Source organism: Silurus aristotelis (genome assembly GCF_946808225.1).
Source record: "Silurus aristotelis genome assembly, chromosome: 24".
In the NCBI taxonomy this organism is placed as follows: domain Eukaryota; kingdom Metazoa; phylum Chordata; class Actinopteri; order Siluriformes; family Siluridae; genus Silurus; species Silurus aristotelis.
Window position 1 is genome coordinate 10,437,206 of NC_139597.1, and position 20,839 is coordinate 10,458,044.

A 20,839-nucleotide genomic window follows, 5' to 3' on the forward strand; every position below is an offset into this window, starting at 1 on the left:
TCAAACGTTTCCTGTAGTTTTTCACCAGGTTTGCACACACTGCAGGAGGGATTTTGGCCCACTCCTCCACACAGATCTTCTCTAGATCAGTCAGGTTTTTGGCCTGTCGCTGAGAAACTCGGAGTTTGAGCTCCCTCCAAAGATTCTCTATTGGGTTTAGGTCTGGAGACTGGCTAGGCCACGCCAGAACCTTGATATGCTTCTTACAGAGCCACTCCTTGGTTATCCTGGCTGTGTGCTTCGGGTCATTGTCATGTTGGAAGACCCAGCCTCGACCCATCTTAAATGCTCTAACTGAGGGAAGGAGGTTGTTCCCCAAAATCTCGCAATACATGGCCCCGGCCATCCTCTCCTTAATACAGTGCAGTTGCCCTGTCCCATGTGCAGAAAAACACCCCCAAAGCATGATGCTACCACCCCCATGCTTCACAGTAGGGATGGTGTTCTTGGGATGGTACTCATCATTCTTCTACCTCCAAACACGTTTAGTGGAATTATGACCCAAAAGTTCTATTTTGGTCTCATCTGACCACATGACTTTCTCCCATGACTCCTCTGGATCATCCAAATGGTCATTGGCAACCTTAAGACGTGCCTGGACATGTGCTGGTTTAAGCAGGGGAACCTTCCGTGCCATGCATGATTTCAAACCATGACGTCTTAGTGTATTACCAACAGTAACCTTAGAAACGGGGGTCAAAGCTCTTTTCAGGTCATTGACCAGCTCCTCCTGTGTAGTTCTGGGCAGATTTCTCACCTTCCCTAGGATCATTGAGACCCCACGAGGTGAGATCTTGCATGGAGCCCCAGTCCGAGGGAGATTGACACTCATGTTTAGCTTCTTCCATTTTCTAATGATTGCTCCAACAGTGGACCTTTTTTCACCAAGCTGCTTGGCAATTTCCCCGTAGCCCTTTCCAGCCTTGTGGAGGTGTACAATTTTGTCTCTAGTGTCTTTGGACAGCTCTTTGGTCTTGGCCATGTTAGTAGTTGGATTCTTACTGATTGTATGGGGTGGACAGGTGTCTTTATGCAGCTAACGACCTCAAACAGGTGCATCTAATTTAGGATAATAAATGTAGTGGAGGTGGACATTTTAAAGGCAGACTAACAGGTCTTTGAGGGTCAGAATTCTAGCTGATAGACAGGTGTTTAAATACTTATTTGCAGCTGTATCATACAAATAAATAGTTTAAAAATCATATATTGTGATTTCTGGATTTTTTTTTTTTTAGATTATGTCTCTCACCGTGGACATGCACCTACGATGACAATTTCAGACCCCTCCATGATTTCAAAGTGGGAGAACTTGCAAAACTAGCAGGGTGTTCAAATACTTATTTTCCTCACTGTATATATATATATATATATATATATATATATATATATGTATATATATGTATATAAACGTATATATATATATATATATATATATATAAAACTTTCTTTCAGCTTCTCCCGTTAGGGGTCGCCACAGCGGATCCTCCCCACGTTTGATTTGGCACATGTTTTACGCTGGATGCCCTTCCTAACGCAACCCTCCCCAATTTATCCGGGCTTGGGACCGGCACTGAGAGTGGCCGGGGATGGTTCCCTGACCGGGGATCGAACCCGGGTCGCAGCGGTAAAAGCGCTGCATCTTAACCACTAGACCACCAGGGGACCTTATAAACGTATATATATATATATATATATATATATATATATATATATATATATATATATATATATATATATATATATATATATATATATATATATATATATATATATATATAGTAGGCTGGTACTTTACTTAGTGCTTAATCTTGTCTTGAGCACAAAGGTTTTGAGATTGTGTGATCAGGATAAAGTAGAACAAGATTAAAAAGTAAATGTTACATTATTTAATGACCTAAATTGCTTTAAGCCATTTTAATATCTTGTAATTATGAAAGAATAATATAGATTAGAAGTGCTATTAACTCATTTAATGTATTGTAAATGTAATAATTTTGTAAAAAGTGTATGCATCATAGGTACAACATATGGACAAAAGTTTGTCAAAAGCATTCCAATTTATCCCAAAGTTGTTATGTAGGGTTGAGGTCAGCGTGCCATAGCAGGTCAATCAAGATCTTCTACTCCAGTTCATGTAAACCATATCTTAATGAAGCTGACATTGTGTGCAGTGGCATTATCATGCTAGAACAAGTTTGGGTCTTCTAGTTTTAAGTTTACTGCTACTGCATCAAAAGACATACAGTTTAGGGAAGAACCACTTATTTTTAGGAACAGAAGTTAAAATGATTGTAGAAAGTTAGTGTATATACACACTTTCATGAAAGCCATTGTTTTAAACACACTTTAATCCCGAACATCTTTTTCAGCATCTTAATCAGAGTATAAAAAAAAAAACCCATAATACTAAGGCCAGTCTACAGTACAGGTTAGAGTTCTGTGTGATTCAGTGTTTCACTGAGGTCTTTGGGGTGCACAACATCAGTAGTTACTTCCACTGCCAAGTCCTCCTGAGCTTTTTTAAGGTCCTTTTGGACATCTGCAAATTTGGCTAAACTCTCCCTGATCTGTGAAATTTCCTCCTCTCTTTTCATCATGTCTTCAGCCAAGTTGCCAATCCTTAGAGTCAGATCAGCCAGCTGTGGCTCCAGCATGGCAAAGTCCCTCTTGATGGTGGAGACTTTGGGTCGGAGGTCACTTGCAAAAGTCACAGTTTTTGTCAGCTTGGCTCGGCCGCTCTCCAGTGTCAGGACTCGCTCTGTGAGCTTCGTATCGGCGGCGTACAGTTCTGGGATGCGTTTGCGGATTTGTTCTAGGCTCTTTGCGTTTTTTTCTGTAGAGGTCCTCAGGCTTGAAACACGACTAATGCTGTTTGCTAGCAGCTCACCGATGCGTTTGACCATAAGCTTCTCGGCTTGAGTCACCTTGCTCTCAAGCTCATTGGTCTGATTAAGAAGAGCTTCCACATCGCCCTCCAGACCCCCCATGCGCCTTACATCTGTTCGAACTGAGGCCACTTTAGCCGTCACATCACTGGAGATAGCAGTGGTGCGGTTCTCTATGAGCTCCACAGCCTGTGTCAGGTGGGCCAGGTTAGTGTGCAGTAGCGCTCGTCGCTCATTAAGGCCTGAAGACCATTCCTTCAGCTGGGCTACTTCCTGTTTTAAGCTGCTCATCTGGGACAGTGGCAACTGCACTTCCTGGTTGGCGAGTTGCACCTGGACCTCCTCACACTATAGCAGGAGAGACAGTATAGATAGAGCCTGAGATCACTTTTATCAATCCACCAGTCACTGTCACTTCTAACCGAGTTTTATCTGATAAATAAGGATCAATTTAACACATGACAAAAGCAGGAATACTAAATTTAAAAATATGTTCATAGCATAAACACAGTATTTACTTTTCTTACTTGTATCATTAAGTTACCAGTCAGGAAACTTTTTAAACTTTATAATTGTTTTTATTCAAATGGGAAATCATTTCTATGCATCGTACATTACAACTGATCAACATGAATCCCTGGAAGAGGAAACATATCAAAGTAAATCATTTACAAAATATTGGTCCATCATCTTGTGTTACAGTTTGAAATCAAATCTCCTATTTCCCTGCACTCAATCAATGTCAATGACTAACTATTAGGCCACTACAGTGAATAATCCACCGGACAAGCAATAAATATGAAATATTTATTATAAATGTTTTGATTATTAAATTAGCAAAGAACTCACACACATTTCAGGTTTTAAATGTTTTCTTGGGGATTTGTATCTCTCATCCATCATCAACTCGAAGTATTGGTTGTTATCATTTGTATTCCACCTCGAATGAACACTATAATATATAATAACTTTTGGAGCTCCTAGTAGTTATGTGAAAGTAATTAACAAAATGGAAATCAAGTGCAAAGTGAACACTTAAGGAGCATTATGGCAATGACTTACCAGAAATGTTAAATGCAACATAAAACAGATACTATTTTTTCTTCTGTGACATATATTCAAGTGAAATTTATCAGTGTTTCACTTCATGATGGCTGTGGATGGTTTAATGGAAAGGTGAAACATGACATAACATTCAGTACATTGAACAATATTATGTTTTGTGATGAGCGTTTTTATGGACAGTTTCATATAAAAACAAATACATTTGTTTTCATTTGCATACAAAACAATAATTATATCTCTGAAGAGATTGATACCAAGGGCATGTACATTACCAAGCATATTAAAAATGTCTTTTTCTGATTTATAGTTTGTCTTAAACAAAATCAGTACAGTTCGTTCAATTCAGTTAAAGGGATCTCCTCATCTCCTGCAGTACTACTGTGAACTTCTGTTGATTCTACAAACTGGTTCCCCTTAAAACTTTGTAGATCATAATTTAATTGCTTCCCTTCTTCATGTTTTGGCTCCTCTCTTCCAGAATCCATGACTTCTTCATTATGTATATGCTTAAGCTCCTTTATGGTATCCAAGACAACACTGAGCTCATTCCTCACCTTCATCACACTATTGTCCACCTGCAGATCATTGAGGGTCTGCTTGAGTGCCAGAATGTCAGTCAGTGTCTTGAGCATACTGTCTTCGGTGCCCACCACTTGCAGCGTGAGTTCCTCAAGCCTCCTCTCGGCCCCACTTAGGTCAGCTCCTAACCTCAGGATGGACCTAACCGCATCTTCTACAGCAGGAAGATGTGTCGCACATTCTTTGGCCTGTGGCTCCATCTCAACCAGCTTGTCCTCAAACTCCACATCTCTTTTAGACAGCAACCCAAGCTGCTCCTGAAGCCTGCTCACCTGCTTGGTGTTCCAGTCCAGCTGACTTTGGACGCTCTTGGCATCATTCTCCTCTGTGCGCTCCAGCGCTCGTCCGTTTCTCTTTGTGCTGTCCTCTAACTCCTCCAGGCGTTTGGCTAGAGCACGTAGGCTCTCCTCAGCTTCGTTAACACGCTCCGTTACACGACCGTGAACTGACCGAGACTCAGATTTTAGCATCGTCAGGTCCTCCGTCACAGTGTTTAGTCCACCCTGCCAAGTCTCAGTCACATTCAAGAAGCGCTCATTTACACTTTTAAGGCGATGCGATGATGCATGTTGGTCCTCTTGCATCGCTGTAACAATGTCATTGAGGAAGCTGGTTTCCTGTTGCAGCGCAGTTAGCATGGTGAGTGAGGAGAGCGCCCCCTTCAGACGGTCTTCGGAGGCGTCCTGCTGCACCCACAACACAAGACAGGGTGTTTTGGCTGTAGTTCTGCTGTTTCACATTCACCCTCACAGCAGTGCGCATGCCAAACCACCAACACGGAATCTAACGGCATTGCTAATCGAGTAATAAACCCATGCATTCTAATCTGACAGACGAAACAAACACTGCATGTGACTGATGCGCCATTTTCTGAACAGATCATTCTGATTTTATCATATATATATAAAAAATTCGAAGCTTCACCTAAAATATCTATTCAGGTCCTGTGTAGTGTAGATAAGTAGCGTATAAATGTCCTAGCAATGCATCATACATCATGCACTAGATAAATGTACAAGAGTTTATTCTAAGACTTTATTGAGTATAAAGTACATTATACTCAAAAGACAAAAACCACATGCCCACCTTTTTGGAAGCCGCACTGAATTTGTTCTCCAGTGCTAGCAGATCAGATGCCTTTTCATACAAATGCCTGTATTTTTCCTCAACTTCATCAAACCTCGCATTCTGCTGAAGAACGGCCCTGAAAAACAAAAGAAATGGTACAATTATATAATGTGAATACGATATATTTCACAATAGGCATTTTTATAAATTTTTTTGCGGTAACACCGTTATGCTTTTATTTTTTAGACTCAGAATCCCTGATTTGATCCTGAGCTTGGAAGTGTCTGAGTTTTCTGATTTCCTCCTTCAAAACAAGCATACCAGGAGGTGGATTTGTGACTCAAAATTGCACCTAGGTGTGAATATGTATGCATGGATCTCTAATTTTAATGGACCAAAAATATATAATGATTTACATAATCAATGACTCCTAGGTGTGATTAGTGTTTGCATGCCAGCTTTTTTTTTAAGGGTGTCCCTAAGCTAGGCATAAATTCCATGCCAATGGATGGATCATGTGAATTCCAGTCTATTTTTTGTGTTGGTTTTTCCTATACAACATTGTGCCAACACGGTGAACATTTTTGGGACACTTTTCACAACAACCTAGCCAATAAGGAGCCAAAGTTGGATACAATTCTCTCTAATCTGTTGGGTCAAAATCTGTCTGTTTTAACAAAAAAACTCGCAGGAACTAATTGACTGGTTTTGGATGCATTTACTTACTGTAATATCGATATCGCGATAATGTATAAACGATATATCAGTTGGTCTAGTAGAGTCACTCAAGACTTACCAGGCGAGAAGAAAGCAGGCGCTCAGAGACACCAAACTCACTACAGTCCGGATATCTACTGAAGAACGCGGATTAGTTTTCCCCCATGCATCTCCATCTTTCTTTTCTCCATCTCCTCCACACGGTTTCGGTGTCTCTGTAGTTTCTCCGTTATTAGATGTCGCTATTTTCCCTTTTCTCTGCTTTACTCCGTCGCTCGGCATTTTTCCAACTTTTCTTTCACGTCTTAAGAAAAAGCTCGAAGTTCACTGCTTATAAAAGCTGTAAAGAGCTGCAGTTCACACCGTTAAGGAGGGTTAAATGTACTTTACTGGTTATTGCAGTTTTCATAATTACTCAGTCCTCAGGAAGTTCTCATGCAGCCACGTTGCAGGCTCGCGGGGTCGCGCACGACTCCTCACACGCACGCGCTTCAGCAACCCATTCAAACCTTTTACACGTAAATGCACGTTTTTACTCAATAAAACTAGTCGGCGGAGGTTGAAAATGTACACTCTATCCAATAGATGATTTTTTTTTGTTGATATTCGATGCAAAGAAACCCTGTTCATGTTTCAATATATTTTGAGCATATAGCAGGCAGAATATTTTAACAAGAACAAGATTAGCTCTTGGAGGACGCATGATTTACTTGTGTCACTGTATGCATAATGTGAAATATACACAAATTTTCTTAAAAATACAAAAAAACCAACTCAGTGCATTGCACAAAAACCCTTCCTTTGGAGCCTAGTAATCTAAACAATACGTGAAATGTTTAAACGTTTGTATTTATTAGGGTAAGGCAGTAAAAACAAGGTTGTAAACATTTATTTTCGCACTAATTATTGTACATTGTAAAATACAACACTTCTCCTGTCACATGTCCTCCAGTCATCATGTTGTTAAAAATGTTATTTGGTGTCTATTTAAAGATTTCCACTTCAGTTATTAAGGTCTGGTTAATACCAATTTAGTTCAATTGACTAATCAAACTACAAAAACTTCTACCTTTAAAAAAAATAAAAAACAAAAAAAACAAGAGCTTCTGGATTTATTCTTTATTGGCCTCATTTAGAGAGCCACAGCTTTGTAGTACATGTTCCATAACATGAACAAGATAAAGAATGATGCATTAAGTCTTTTCTTTTTTTTTTAATGAGGACCAACAGAGACAACAGTTTAGAGTTTAAAGTGCTCAGATCTTAGAGCACTGTGAAACCTTTTTTTAAATATTTGTAGCCTGCGCAAAGAAACGCACTGCTTATAAGTCAACGAACCAATGTTTTTCTCCATCCCTTGGAAATTCCACAAACTACAACACAAGGAGGCACAAAAATGAGTTTTATTAATCAAAGCACAATTCAAATATTCCATTATTATAATTGCAAGAATTGGCAGGAATAGACTTTGCACTTTACAAACAAATACTTTCCCTATGTAGTGCAAATCTTGTTGCCAGCTTTGGCTAAAGCATAAAGCTACAAACTGCTCATTTATACCTTCCACACAGTCTTTCTTCGTAGAAGAAATTGTGTTTTTATGCAGCATTCACTGTATTTGTGATTTCTTCAGCATTATGTGTACTCAATTTAGCCTTGTTCCATTTTCGATAAGTTGTAGTGCATAAAGTAACTTATAAATCAAGCAAAAAATGCCCATGCAAACCAATAGCTAAATCTATCAATATAGGAAAAAATTAAACAACAACAACAACAACAACAACAAAAAACCATCAAATGAAACATTTTCCACCATGAATAAATGGCAATTGACAATTAATCCAAGAATCCATTTTCACTTGGCCATTTCATGCAAATCAAGTATCAGAATTATATTGGTATGGTATATTACTTTCCACTGGTATTATCTATATACAAAGGTTCATTTCAATCAGATTCAAATCGGATCACTCAAACCACTTCTAAATGTCAGATTAATTTTAAGATAGATATTATACAACTAGGAATGAACCTCCCTCCCCAATTAACTTTTGACTAAACGCTTGACTAAAGTGGCCAATAATTGCCGTATTTGTGGCTGTTAATAATAAAAAAAAACTCTGAATGATCTAAATTGCATATTTTGCATAATAGTAGTTTATGACACCATAAACCAGATAACTGTAACCCTGCCAATATGTAAAAGCATGTGGTAATTATCTAAATGCAAACTAAATTTATCCATACCCAGAGTACTTGACTCTGGACCTGTAGGTTTGAATTAGTCGACTCGGGTGTTTGGTTCACAGACATAATCAGGTTTTATAAATGGATTAAAGCAAGCAAAACAAAAAAGAAAATCGCTAAACTGGTGACTACAGACATGAAGGACTCACACCCATAAGTAAACAGCAATTATTGGATCACAAGCTACTTTTTAACTACATTAACCCTATTATGCCGGTACATATAGTACATCTAATCATATTTAGTGCTGTGTTTCTCCCCATTATCAATAGATATAAGAACACCTACAAAAAATAAAGCTGTTCAATCCCATATACATCCGTCCCTGTCATCTTACTTTTTAAAAACTATAATAATCTAGCATAATCCATGTGTAACAGTTTCAACAACATGTAAACAATGCAATTTACAAAAAGCAAAAAAAAAAACCCAAAAACAAAACAAAAAAAAAAAAAACATTGGGCTTTTTATCATTTGTCAAAAAAAGTGCATACCAAACTAATTCAATTTTGGTTTCATTTTTATAGGGGAAGAAACTATAAGCTACCCTTCACTTCAGTTCCCAATAGAGCTGGGGGTTTAACTCTACTGTGTAATGTGTAATCAACCACCTATATATCTACTCAATGAAGCTACATATATTTGCATTATATTTAATTGTAATGCATTTGGGACCTATAAACACAGGCAAATCGTTTCTCTACGTAATGCTGAGAGGATCTGAGAGGGTCTTAAGGATTGCAGTCTGTATACTCTATATCTTCAGGTGCTGTAGCGATCCTGCAACAGAGAACATACACCATACGTTTTTTTTTAAACATATAAAATTGATAGTGGTAACTATGTGACAAATGCTATGTTTGACTAAAGCCTGTAACTAAAAACCCCAAAGAAAACACTCCCATTAACCAAGAAGTCCTACTTTAAAAGGTCAAGAGACAGTTTATACACCAGTTAGTTCTGTTTACTTCTTTAACTGGTCAAGTGACTGGCCAGAAGTGCTGATAGATTTTCATTTACACAGATACATAGATTTTCATTTCTAGCTAAAACTTGTGATGTTAAGGTTCCATGCTAGAGGGTTGTGAGTTTAAATCCCAGGACAGACCAATACCTTGCTCTGCATAATGACAGTTTCTGAAAGCATCACTGCCAGAAAAACATTGCTAAATAAAAATAATCTGTAGCATGCCCATCAATTTATTTAACAATAATCTCTGTACAATGATTTTTTTTTTTAGCAAACTCCACATTAAGCTGTATTGAGTGTCACTGTAATTTGTGAATGGAATTAAACAGGAACAGACCTGTATAGTTGAAACCACTCCACTGGCCATGACCGACAGCTTGCCAGCCACCGAGCGGACACCCATCCTCAGCTGGGTCATATCTGGAGCATTGGGCAGCACATTGCTCAGGCTATAAGAGCTGCCTGCAAGACAACAGAGAATGTCAGTAGGAGTTGAGGTATTTAACGATATCTGCTTTTCTCTAGAATTTTCCTCTCTTACATAATTTACTTATAAAATTGACAAAACACCCTATATAACCTATTTATCTTCATCACATGAGATCTAGCACACTTTCCCAAAAAACATCCTCTCTATTTGTTTTAAGCTGCCGTTCATGCACATTTTGGTGCTATGTGCCCCTTGTATACATTCTGAAAGGGGGTATATTGTTTTAACTGAAAAGAAAAAAAACCCTGTATATTTGTAATGAGTTTAGATTATGAACATGTCCGCTTGTGGTGTTCTGCCACTCACTTGTCTGTTTCTTCTGCTCATCAAACAGATCTGCTGAACTGATGGCTGAGCTGTCCGAGAAACGCTCCAGTCGTGTCCTCATTTCATACTGGGCAAAAGAGAAACTTCATCATAAATACATAACAGTGAGGCAACTTTCAATTGAGCAATTGTGTTATTAATGCATAGAGCAATGTGTAATTCGTCATTACCTCAGAGTTGTCTTGTTTACCAAAGAACATGTCAGAAGAGATGGCTTTCGCTCCAGCAAATTTTTTCTGGGCATCATCTGAGACAGGTAATGGACCAGGCTCTGCTTTTCTCCTTGCTGCAGTCCTGTGAATAAATTAAAATAATAATAATAATAATAACACGGGACCATGTGATTGTCTTACTATTGCTTGGCAGGTCCTTACAATGACCATAGTGAAGAAAGCTCAAACCTGTCTTCAAATGATGATGTTTTGGAACTCAAATAAACGTCAGGCTCTGGTTTCTTGCTTTCTTTCTTCTTAATGTCCTCCCACTGGGAGAAGAACTGGTCAGATGACTGAGGCACATCATTATTATACTTGGAGGAGGTTCTACAGAGAAGATAGAAGGTAGTGGATAAGAGTTCAGAGTGTAATGTAACGAGCAATGTGTCGTCAGCATTCGACAACATTACATTTATTAAAATAGGTTTTAGTGTATTAAAATGAACACTTTTATTTGCAATTTTTTATGAGTGACGTGTCTGAAACAGATCTCACCTAATGAAGAAATAGCCCTCTTCCTCGTCATCATCTTCACTGTACTTCCTAGTATGTGAGGAGGACTGGGTCAAAGGGGGCGTGTCCTGCTGAATTGTCTGCATGTCCGCCAGGGCAGAGTGAGACACTCCACTAGTAGATGGACAAAAAGTCAGAAAATTCAGACAAATAAATAACCAAAATTGATTTTTAGCTTAAAGTCAATTTTCTTTTCAAATCGTCTGCCTTGCACTCCAAAAGTCAACAAACTTTCTATGGACTGCCATTAATTGCTATTAAAAGGCTGAACTGTTATTCTTTTGATTACACCAGGTCTAGACTTGAAATTGTAATTGAATGATATACACTCTTATTGTCATTTGATTATTTTCTATTATATATTATGACAATCTTGAATTCTCAAATCTGTTTGGTCTGAAGGAAACCAACAAGTTCATCATCTATTAAAAATCAACAACCATAAACTGGTAAAAGTGTTTTTAAGAATCATGGAATACATGGGCATGCTGTTGGTTGGGTTGTTTGGTTATAGTATTACCGTGGAAAATTACTCTATTGTAATCTATACCAGAAGTTCAAAGATAATCGCATGAAGTAAAATCCTTTACCTCCGGTGGGAGAAACCCATCCCCAGCCTCTCTGCCTGCTCCTTCTTGTTGCCCTCAAGCCCTTGCAGCTTCTTCTCATCATTTTTTCTCTGGAGCTCCAGATCCTTATAGGCCAGCCTCAGAGAGGTCACACTGACACAATTCAAACCAAGGCAGACAGACAAAACATTAGAACATCTGAGGGTTTTTTTTATTTATATATTTTATTACAGCAAAATAAACATAACCACATTATCTACTGACAGGCAAATTCCATGCAATCATTGTTCCTTTGAGAAAAAGCTACATGAAAATTAACATCAGCGTGTGGTAAAATCAATACACATGAGGTAATACAGATACAAATACAATCCTACTAACCTAAAAGCCATTGTAATACACATTTAGAAATAATTCAATAATAAATCTTATCTACTGTATGTTATTGGTTACATGTCCGCTGGCTGCTTCACTTTACAGTATTATTTTGGAGTGTATGGTTGCAAAATAAACGTACTACTGTCCTTCTGGCTGTTATCTACTTCTGTGCTAAAGTAGGTATGCATGGGTATGTTTTATCTCTCACTCGTGAAGGTATTCCCACACACTGTCCCACTCAGTTTTATATAATTTGATGAATATAGCTGATGCCATTTCCCCAAAATATAAACCCAATCATAATTTACTGAAGATGAATCAATGTCCAATATAATCCCAATTTAATGAATGAAAAGCTTCCACTTCTGTTTTGTTGGATCCTTTGGGGTTATTAGTCCCAATGCACTCACCTACAAGGCAATATGTGTGCAAATTTTCTTTTTCTTTGGATTCTGTGAATCTTTGAATTACAATGTTGGAAAATTAATTAGATCATTACTGTATTATTTAAATGGGTGTAAAAACATGCAGAGGGAGACTCACTCTTGCTCTTCAGGCTTGACACTCTTCTCAGTGACAGCCTCCTCACGTTGTTTGTCTGCAGACTGAGCTCTCTTCTCCTGAGCTGAGAAATTCTGGCTGCTCACTTTCTGAGCCCCCAGACCTCCTTTTTTAGCTCCCAGCTACTCAGCAACATAAATGAAATAAAAAAACTCCATGTAAACTCCCTCTGCATTTGCTTTGCACCCACTAAATAGTACAGACTCAATGAATACCATATTCAATAGCCACGATTATAACAAAAAACAAAAACAAAAAAAAAAGTACACCCTCACCGTTTTTTTGGCTGCTGGCTTCTTTTTGTTTAGAAAAGTGTCTGATGATAAAGGCATAAAACCATAAATATCTACATTTAAACACATTTAACAGCATTTAAAATGATACTTTTCTTTACCTAAAGCTGCTTTTGGCGAAACACTAAGAAGTTCAACGGATGGACCTTCTTCGTTTTCTGCAGAGAACAATTCTGGTTTAGTTACACTCTCACCAGCAGTTATGTGCTCACACAACACGTATACATTGAAGTACACAACAAGTGTTTGTTTGGCTTGTTATACCATTATTATTTTTGTCTTGCAAGTTTGCATCCTGTGCTTGATTAAGATTTTGCTGAAAGGATCCTCCTTCATTCTGTGCAAGTAGACACACAGAAAACAGTATTATTTCACAGACATGAACTATTAATCTCAGTTGTTGAATTATTAATAAAAAAAAGTGTAGACACAATCTGACCTTGGTGGACTGGAAGAATTTATCTACACTAGATTCACAGAAAAATGCTCCACCATTTTTAACAAAACTATACAGACTTATACTACTGTCACTGCTTAATGTTTTTCATGGTCATCATCCGCTGTTTTGTCTACAAATCTTCTTGTGGTTACTGTAGTTGCACAGAATTTGCTTTGCTTTTTACCAAGGATGAAACTACCGTAATTTCCGGACTATAAGCCGCACCCACTAAATTTGATAAATATTTTTATTTTTAACATAAATAAGCCGCACCTGTCTATAACACTAATGAACTTTACACAGGCTTTAACAGAAGACACGTTACACACGGTGTAACGGGTGAAATATGTTGCGATTCCTTTAGGAGCATAGCGGTATTTTGGGAATAGCATGCCACTGCATTTTTTCCGGTATTACTACATGTGTTCAAGACGAGGAATATGTCCTTATTATTTTCTGATGCTTATTTCTAAGTTTCTTTGACTAACCCGTAACGCTGTTGCCAAAAAAAAAAAAAGCATGAGTTTTGGAAACCTGTCTGTGCTTATATGATTTCTGTTGTAACTGGAGTTAGCGAGCTCTCCCTTCACCCAGACTCAACACGCTACAACGGCTTGTATCTAAACAGTAGCCTACCAAGAAAGTCATTGTTCACTGTCGTCACTGAGTTTATCTTTTGGCATCGTCGTGCGTTTAAAAAAAAGTTTTTTCTCCCGAAGCCGTGCAGCTCAGAACACAGGTGAGGTGCGTTTTTTCGTTACCGTTTGGAAATTTTATTGGTTTAATGTTATGGGGTTCAGTTTTTTGGCTTGAAGTTTGTGAAACCGGGAAAAACCCAGGAAAAATCCATAAATTAGCTGCTTCGTTGTTTAAGCCGTGGGGTTCAAAAAGAAAAAAAAAAAGTAGCAGCTTATAGTCCGAAAAATACGATAGTATGTTCCACAATACAAACTCGACTGTGCTACCAATGAAAAGCTCAAAGATTTACCTCAACACAAGTCATGCAAACAAGTACAGAATTCAAATATTGTTGAATGATTTTCTTCAGTGTCAGAGGGAATGCTGTTCTAACATGGGAAAATCTCCTGGTAACACGAACTGTATTGGGTTTTCTTTTAACTTGTCTTGCAAAACCTCCACAAAATGAATCAACTATTCTTGATTACTTCTCTATAATACTTAACCTACATGATAAAATGATGTTATTAAGCTAAGAAAAATGTTACAAAGAAGATTTCTTCCCCCCCCAAAGCAAAATCAAAACAAGATGGTCCTTCAGGAAAAATATAAGCAAAAATACAAACATACCCTTGTGTGTTGGCTGAAGAAGTCTTCATGCTTGTCCCCAGGAGATGTTGGGGAGAGAGGAGCCTGACTGTCCAGCCAGAGCTAATAAGAGAGAGCGATTAAGTGAGAGATAGAGAGAGAGACCATCACCACAGACCTTTATTCATAACCTTACTGTGCTTACAAAATAAAATATGCAGATATGACAGACTTTCACCTATTACCTTTTGCATATTATCTCATGCATGAGTGTGTGTGTGTGTAGAAAGTTTCATGTGTTTGTGTGCCTAACCTCAGTGCCATGCTGTCTGGTAGCCTGGGTAGCTAGAGTCTTGATCCTCTCTCTATAAAGCTGAGCAGCACGGCTGTTATATTTGGCGTTGGTTTCACTGGCAGTGCATCCATAGTGGTCAAAAAAAGCAGTCTGTTGTAAGAGAGAAATACATTTCATTTATTAAACCTCAGTTGTCTGTGTGATTAAAAATTAAGGGGGGGAGACCAGAATTAAATTATTTAGCATTTAGAGATAGATACAGACCTTTATGTTACTAGGATGTGTAGCAACTATGACAAATTACATGTTCACTTGGGTTTTAGTCTGATTCCTGTATTTTAAAACTGACTAAATAAAGCCTGGGATGTGTGTGTGTGTGTGTGTTTGTGTGTGTGTGTGTGTGTGTGTGTGTGTGTGTGTGTGTGTGTGGTCACTTACAGCGCTGGCATTCCCTCCAACTTGCATGCAACGCAGCTGAAACCAGGACCAGTTGAAATCGAGTTCAGTAGACCTGTTCAACAATTTGTTTGTTATTACACAAAAATTAATATGTGCATGATACAGATTAGAATGACGTGTTTTTTTTTTACCTGATAAAAGACAGATGCACCCCCAGAGAACGGTGTGTGCCAGAGCAGTCAATACACAGGAATACACCATAGGTGATGCTAGCCCAGCTTGGGTTCTTTGCAAAGCAGTCAAAACAGGCCTGGAAGCAATCATTAATACAACATAGGACATCACTTAATGTATACAATACAATTACAATACAAAACCAATTCATTTTTCTGCACTTCTTATACTGGACAGGGTTGCAGTTGTTTCAAAAACACTGGGTGTGATGGAGAAACACATTCTGGATTATACACAGTGCACACACATTTACACACTTGTACACACCTAGGAGTAATTTTGAATGGCCAGTCTACTGCATATACCAGTATGTTTTAGGAAGATGGAAAGAAACTAAAGCACCCATTAGGAACCCAGACACAAAATGGGAACACCACACAAATAGTGATGAGAGTTTTGACTTAAATTGAGGACCTCAGAGGTTTGAGGTAGCAACAGAACCTAAAGCGCTAGCCTGGCACCCCAAATATGAAATATATTTTATGCAATACGGGCAGGGACATCAGTGCAGGATAATATAGTATAAATTAAATATTTGGAAATATCGGTCAGGCATATATTATGCATATTCAGTTCACTATAATGGGTCGAGCATCTTTGTTTAGAAAAAATTCTGCCTAATTTATTTAGATTTCCATTATATACAGTACAGACCAAAAGTTTGGACACACCTGCTCATTCAAAGAGTTTTCTTTATTTTCATGACTATGAAAATTGCAGAGTCACACTGAAGGCATCAAAACTATGAATTAACACATGTGGAATTATATACATAACAAAAAAGTGAACTGAAAATATGTCATATTGTAGGTTCTTCAAAGTAGACATCAAGAGAATGCCAAGAGTGTGCAAAGCAGTAATCTAAGCAAAAGGTGGCTACTTTGAAGAACCTACAATATGACATATTTTCAGTTGTTTCACACTTTTTTGTTATGTATAACTACTATACTCAGGCCACTCTGTTCTTATATACGGTTTGTTATCTGGGTGGTGATTTAATGTCCTGGTGATAATGAGTCTATCATGTGGAGCAGCAAGGCCAGGAAACCTCAACCAAAACACCCAGACAACATTGTCTCATGGTCAGAGTGCACATAAAGAAGGAATTGCACAAGCTGGATCAGCAAAGTAGGAGTGTCCCAAAACGTGGTCAATACGTGTATAACAGTGTTTAACAAACGTACCATAGATGCTACCATGTCAGTGTCACTATAGAGATTGTAGTTAACAGATGGTATATACAGTATAATGCTTACTCAATGCAGCTCTTGCAGTGGCCTCTTTTCACTGATACATATTACAAATACCTAATAGGATGTCTGTATATAGTGCACCGTATGTCCACTGACAAGATTCTAACCTTACACTATATTTTGAATATTTCAGTGAAATCCCTGGAGCAACACACACTTCTACTTAATCTGTGTTTAATCAGGTGTGTTAGAGCATCGACACACCCTAACAAGTGTAGAGCAGTGAGTAGGGGACAAGTGGAAATAGCCCAATGCTTCCAGATACCTTTTCTAATCTTTTTTTTTTTCCCCTACATACAATGGTTGTTAAAAATTATTATTTTAGACATGATTTATTCAGAAAATTCAATCTTTGATCTTTTTTTTAATCCCTCTATTTTCTCCTTTAACCTAGCACCATATGGAAACCTGATATCAGCTCACAGCAAATGAGACGTGATAGCCAGGTCTATATTGCAAAGTCTGCTGTAATGTGGTGTTATGACTAAGCTAGCAGCAGTAACCGACAACCCCAGATCCTTTTCCTCCAAAGTAAAGCAATTAATGCCTCTATTTTTTTTCTCCCATAACAGAATAAGACCCAGGGACAGTCAGACACACAGACAGATAGAGGAGTGAGTTGGAAAGGGTTAGATGATCAGGGAGGTGGATAATGACAGGAAATCATATTACTTAAAATTAGGCAATTGTCTGATGGTCATGTTTGTGGCATTTTCTCCAAGTTTGTACAGGAAATCTGACCACCAACTTTTTGCAGCTATTGGGTTGAATAGAAACATAGGTGCTGAGGAAGAATTGGTTTGGAGCAGATGTGTTGCTTGTATAGTATAAGGATTTTCTCATATGTTTGCACTTATTGCACAAACTGTGCCAGGTTTTTCCAGCACCTGGTTTGGGAAACTGTGCAATGTTAACGGGGTTCAGACTGAAAATAATGATAATAGAAGATTTTAAGTGAAAAGTGAACCACAGAGCCCTGGAAGTCCTCGAATGTCAGTAAATGTAAGACATAATAATTCTTGGAAAGAAATCAAAATTATCTGTGACCACACAAGTAAAAATATAAACATGTTTAAATATGGGTGAGGATATAATGAAATTAAGCCAATGACATGTTGTGCATGTTATTATAAATCGGTCGGGTGGAAACACATGGGGGGAAAAACAACAAGCTAAGAAAGTCGTGCCATATGTTTCAGTATTGTTTCACCGAGTGACGTGTCCGACATCCTGTCTACTTCCTCCTGTACTATAATAAACAAGTCAGAGCTCATCTCCCAGGGCTTCTCCACACTCACCTTATTGGTAGAAATGGAGCGGAGACGCTTGAAGATGGTAGAAATGTCCTGCTTAGTGGGTTCCGTCATGTTTGTCACCTGTTGAAGACGCTTTCACCTGGCAGGAATGAAGCAGGAAAATACTGAAAATAGGACTTCCGTATTCAACGTCAAAAAAAAAAAATGGCTGCATCCTAAACTGCACACGACTACACTAAACAGGGGGCTGTGCTCCAATTTGACTTGCGCTTCGTTTTCTACATTCAAAAACCACTAGGCCACTTTGTAGTAAGGACACTTGATAGTGTACAGATCCCAGCGCCCGAGGGCCTGAGCCGCCTGCTGGTGCACGGGAGCGCGCCTTCAACGTCGTAGAGATCTCTGAGCACACGGGAGCGCGCCTCCAACGTCGTAGGGATCTCTGAGCACACGGGAGCGCGCCTTCAACGTCGTAGAGATCTCTGAGCACACGGGAGCGCGTATTCAACATCACCAGGGATCACAGAAAAAAAAAAGGAACTTTTCATTTTTATTTATATTTCCGTTTTATTGACTTTTATGGTCTCCGGTTTCACTTTATTTTCTTCGCACCCATTAATGAATCTCGCACTGATTCTGCATGATTGTCAGTTAAGTTACATTTTCATTATATGTAATAACTAAAATAATCATGGTATCATATATTTATAAAAATTTATATAATATGGACGTTTTTCCAGGTCTTGCGTGAAACTGGTCAGTAGTGCAAAAAAGTTATCCTCTACAGTATACTCCTTCTACTGTGATGGTGATAGGGATGTTGGGGATGATAGTGATAATGGGATGTTGGTGGTGATGGAGATGATGTAATAATGGGAATGATTGGGTGATGGGGATGTTGCAGTAATGCGGATGATGGAGTGATGGGGATTTCTAGTCATTCTGGCTCATGGATGTATCATTGGCAGGTTTAACATTTTGCAATGTACTTTTAATAAAATCAAATCTTTTATATTAAGCTTATTTCTAGTATATAAAAAATGCGTTTTAAAAGTAATTTCGAGAAGAAATGACTCAGAAATACGCTTAAGAGAATCGGCTCAAAGAATCGGCAATTTGCAAACGTCTCTAATGGAGTTCTGGAAATAGGAAGTTGTCAGGTTCACATTGCTGTATACATTAACTGTTTAAATCCAACCTGTCTTCTTCTTCTTCTTCTTCTTCTTCTTCTTCTTCTTCTTCTTCTTCTTCTTCTTCTTTTTCTTTTGACTGCTCCCAGTAGGGGTCGCCATAGCGGATCATCTGTCTCCTTGCTACTCTGTCTTCTACATCTGCCTCTTTCAAACCAACTAACTACCTTCCTTCACCACATCCATGAACCTCCTTTTTGGCCTTTCTCTTTTCCTTCTTCCTGGTGGCTCCATTCTCAGCATTCTCCTACCGATAAACCCCATGTCCCTCCTCTGCACATGTCCAAACCATCTCAATCGGGCCTCCACCTCTCCAGGCTCTTCTCCACCTGCTCCCTACTCTCACCACAAATCACAATATCATCCACAAACATCATAGTCTAGGGAGACTCCTGTCTGACCTCGGCCGTCAACCTGTCCATCACCACTGCAAAAAGAAAAGGGCTTAGAGCCGATCTTTGATCCAATCCAACCTCAGTCATACACTTTTTCTAAAACCACAAACACACAATGCAACTCCTGACCTTCTCTATACTTTTCCATCAACATTCTCAAAGAAAATATTTTTCCACTCTTCATCCTCTTAATTGCTGCTTACTTCCTCCTTACTAATCCTATACACTTCCTGCTTCACTATCTCCACATCATCCAACCTTCTCTCTCTTTCTCATTTTTGTCATTCATCAGCTGCTCAAAATACTCCCACCACCTTCTCAACACACTCTCCTCACTAGTCAACACATTTCCATCTCTATCCTTTATTGCTCTAATTTGCAGCACATCCTTCCCAGCTCGGTCCCTCTGCCTGGCCAATCGGTACAAATCCTTTGCTCCCTCCTTAGTGTCCAACTTCTTATACAGCTCCTCATATGCCTTTTCCTTTGTTTTTGCCACATCTCTCTTCACCTGCTGCCGCATCTCCTTGTACTCCTGCCTACTTTTCTTATCACTCTGTCAATCCCAATCTTTCTCCTTATGCTCTCCTGCACTTCCTCATTCCACCACCACGTCTCTTTTTCTTACTTTCTATTTACAGATGTCACACCAAATACCTTTCTAGCTGCCTTCTTTATCACTTCTACAGTAGTTGCCCAATCATCCCACACCTCTTCACCACCATCGAGCTCCTGTCTGACTTCTTCCCTGAACCTCACACTACAGTCTTCCTCCTTCAGTTTCCACCATCTTATTCTTCTTTCAGTCCTCACTCTCCTCCTCTTCTTCTTTCCCTTCAAAACCATCATACAGACCACCATCAGATGCTGTCTAGCTACACTTTCCCCTGCTAATACCTTAGTCTCCAATCTCTTTCAGGTTGCATCTCCTACATAGAATATAGTCCACCTGTGTGTACCTTCCTCCACTCTTATACGTCACCCTATGATCCTGTCTTCTTAAAATAAGGTCACCACTGCCATTTCCATATTCTTCTCCTTAAGACCATACCTACCCATCACCTCCTCATCACCTCTGTTCCCTTCACCTACATGCCCATTAAAGTCTGCCCCAATCACCCATCTTTTATTCCTAGGTACACCTGCTACCACTCTATCTAACTCACTCCAGAATTTTTCCTTCTCCTCCATCTCACAGCCCACTTGTGGAGCATAAACACTGATGACATTTATCA

At 38.8% G+C, this 20,839-nt stretch overlaps 3 protein-coding genes across 4 annotated transcripts in view; all 3 read right to left on the reverse strand.

The window, feature by feature from the left end:
• The window catches only part of cct2 (chaperonin containing TCP1, subunit 2 (beta)), a 92,053-nt gene that overhangs the window by 38,667 nt on the left and 32,547 nt on the right, over positions 1-20,839 (reverse strand). The window lies entirely within an intron of this gene.
• ikbip (IKBKB interacting protein) lies at positions 2,331-6,792 on the reverse strand. 2 transcript variants are annotated; one of them, XM_083528079.1, is made up of 3 exons: positions 6,394-6,792; positions 5,616-5,733; positions 2,331-3,233 (listed from the first exon to the last, which is right to left on the reverse strand). In XM_083528079.1, the coding sequence occupies exons 1-3, from the start codon at positions 6,594-6,596 to the stop codon at positions 2,430-2,432; spliced, it is 1,125 nt and encodes a 374-aa protein (XP_083384205.1). In that variant the 5' UTR covers positions 6,597-6,792; the 3' UTR covers positions 2,331-2,429. The 2 variants fall into 2 exon arrangements, with proteins under 2 accessions (XP_083384205.1, XP_083384204.1); XM_083528078.1 differs by lacking the exon at positions 2,331-3,233 and adding an exon at positions 3,442-5,215.
• arfgap3 (ADP-ribosylation factor GTPase activating protein 3) lies at positions 7,700-18,517 on the reverse strand. The gene is made up of 17 exons (XM_083528077.1): positions 18,482-18,517; positions 18,062-18,441; positions 15,468-15,586; positions 15,316-15,388; positions 14,896-15,027; positions 14,625-14,705; positions 13,142-13,214; positions 12,979-13,035; positions 12,860-12,900; positions 12,567-12,706; positions 11,667-11,798; positions 11,059-11,190; positions 10,750-10,890; positions 10,519-10,642; positions 10,328-10,415; positions 9,869-9,993; positions 7,700-9,341 (listed from the first exon to the last, which is right to left on the reverse strand). Exons 2-17 carry the CDS (start codon positions 18,128-18,130, stop codon positions 9,324-9,326), a joined length of 1,545 nt encoding a protein of 514 aa, XP_083384203.1. The 5' UTR covers positions 18,131-18,441; positions 18,482-18,517; the 3' UTR covers positions 7,700-9,323.

Coding starts and splice junctions, on each gene's coding strand:
- arfgap3 (XM_083528077.1), bottom strand. CDS start 18,130: ATGACGGAACCCACTAAGCAGGACATTTCTACCATCTTCAAGCGTCTC. Junction 15,587..18,061: donor GCTCCATTTCTACCAATAAG/GTGAGTGTGGAG, acceptor GATTGCTTCCAG/GCCTGTTTTGACTGCTTTGC. Junction 15,389..15,467: donor GTGCATCTGTCTTTTATCAG/GTAAAAAAAAAA, acceptor ATTGTTGAACAG/GTCTACTGAACTCGATTTCA.
- ikbip (XM_083528078.1), bottom strand. CDS start 6,596: ATGCCGAGCGACGGAGTAAAGCAGAGAAAAGGGAAAATAGCGACATCT. Junction 5,734..6,393: donor GCCTGCTTTCTTCTCGCCTG/GTAAGTCTTGAG, acceptor TTTGTTTTTCAG/GGCCGTTCTTCAGCAGAATG. Junction 5,216..5,615: donor TCAGTGCGGCTTCCAAAAAG/GTGGGCATGTGG, acceptor TTGTGGGTGCAG/CAGGACGCCTCCGAAGACCG.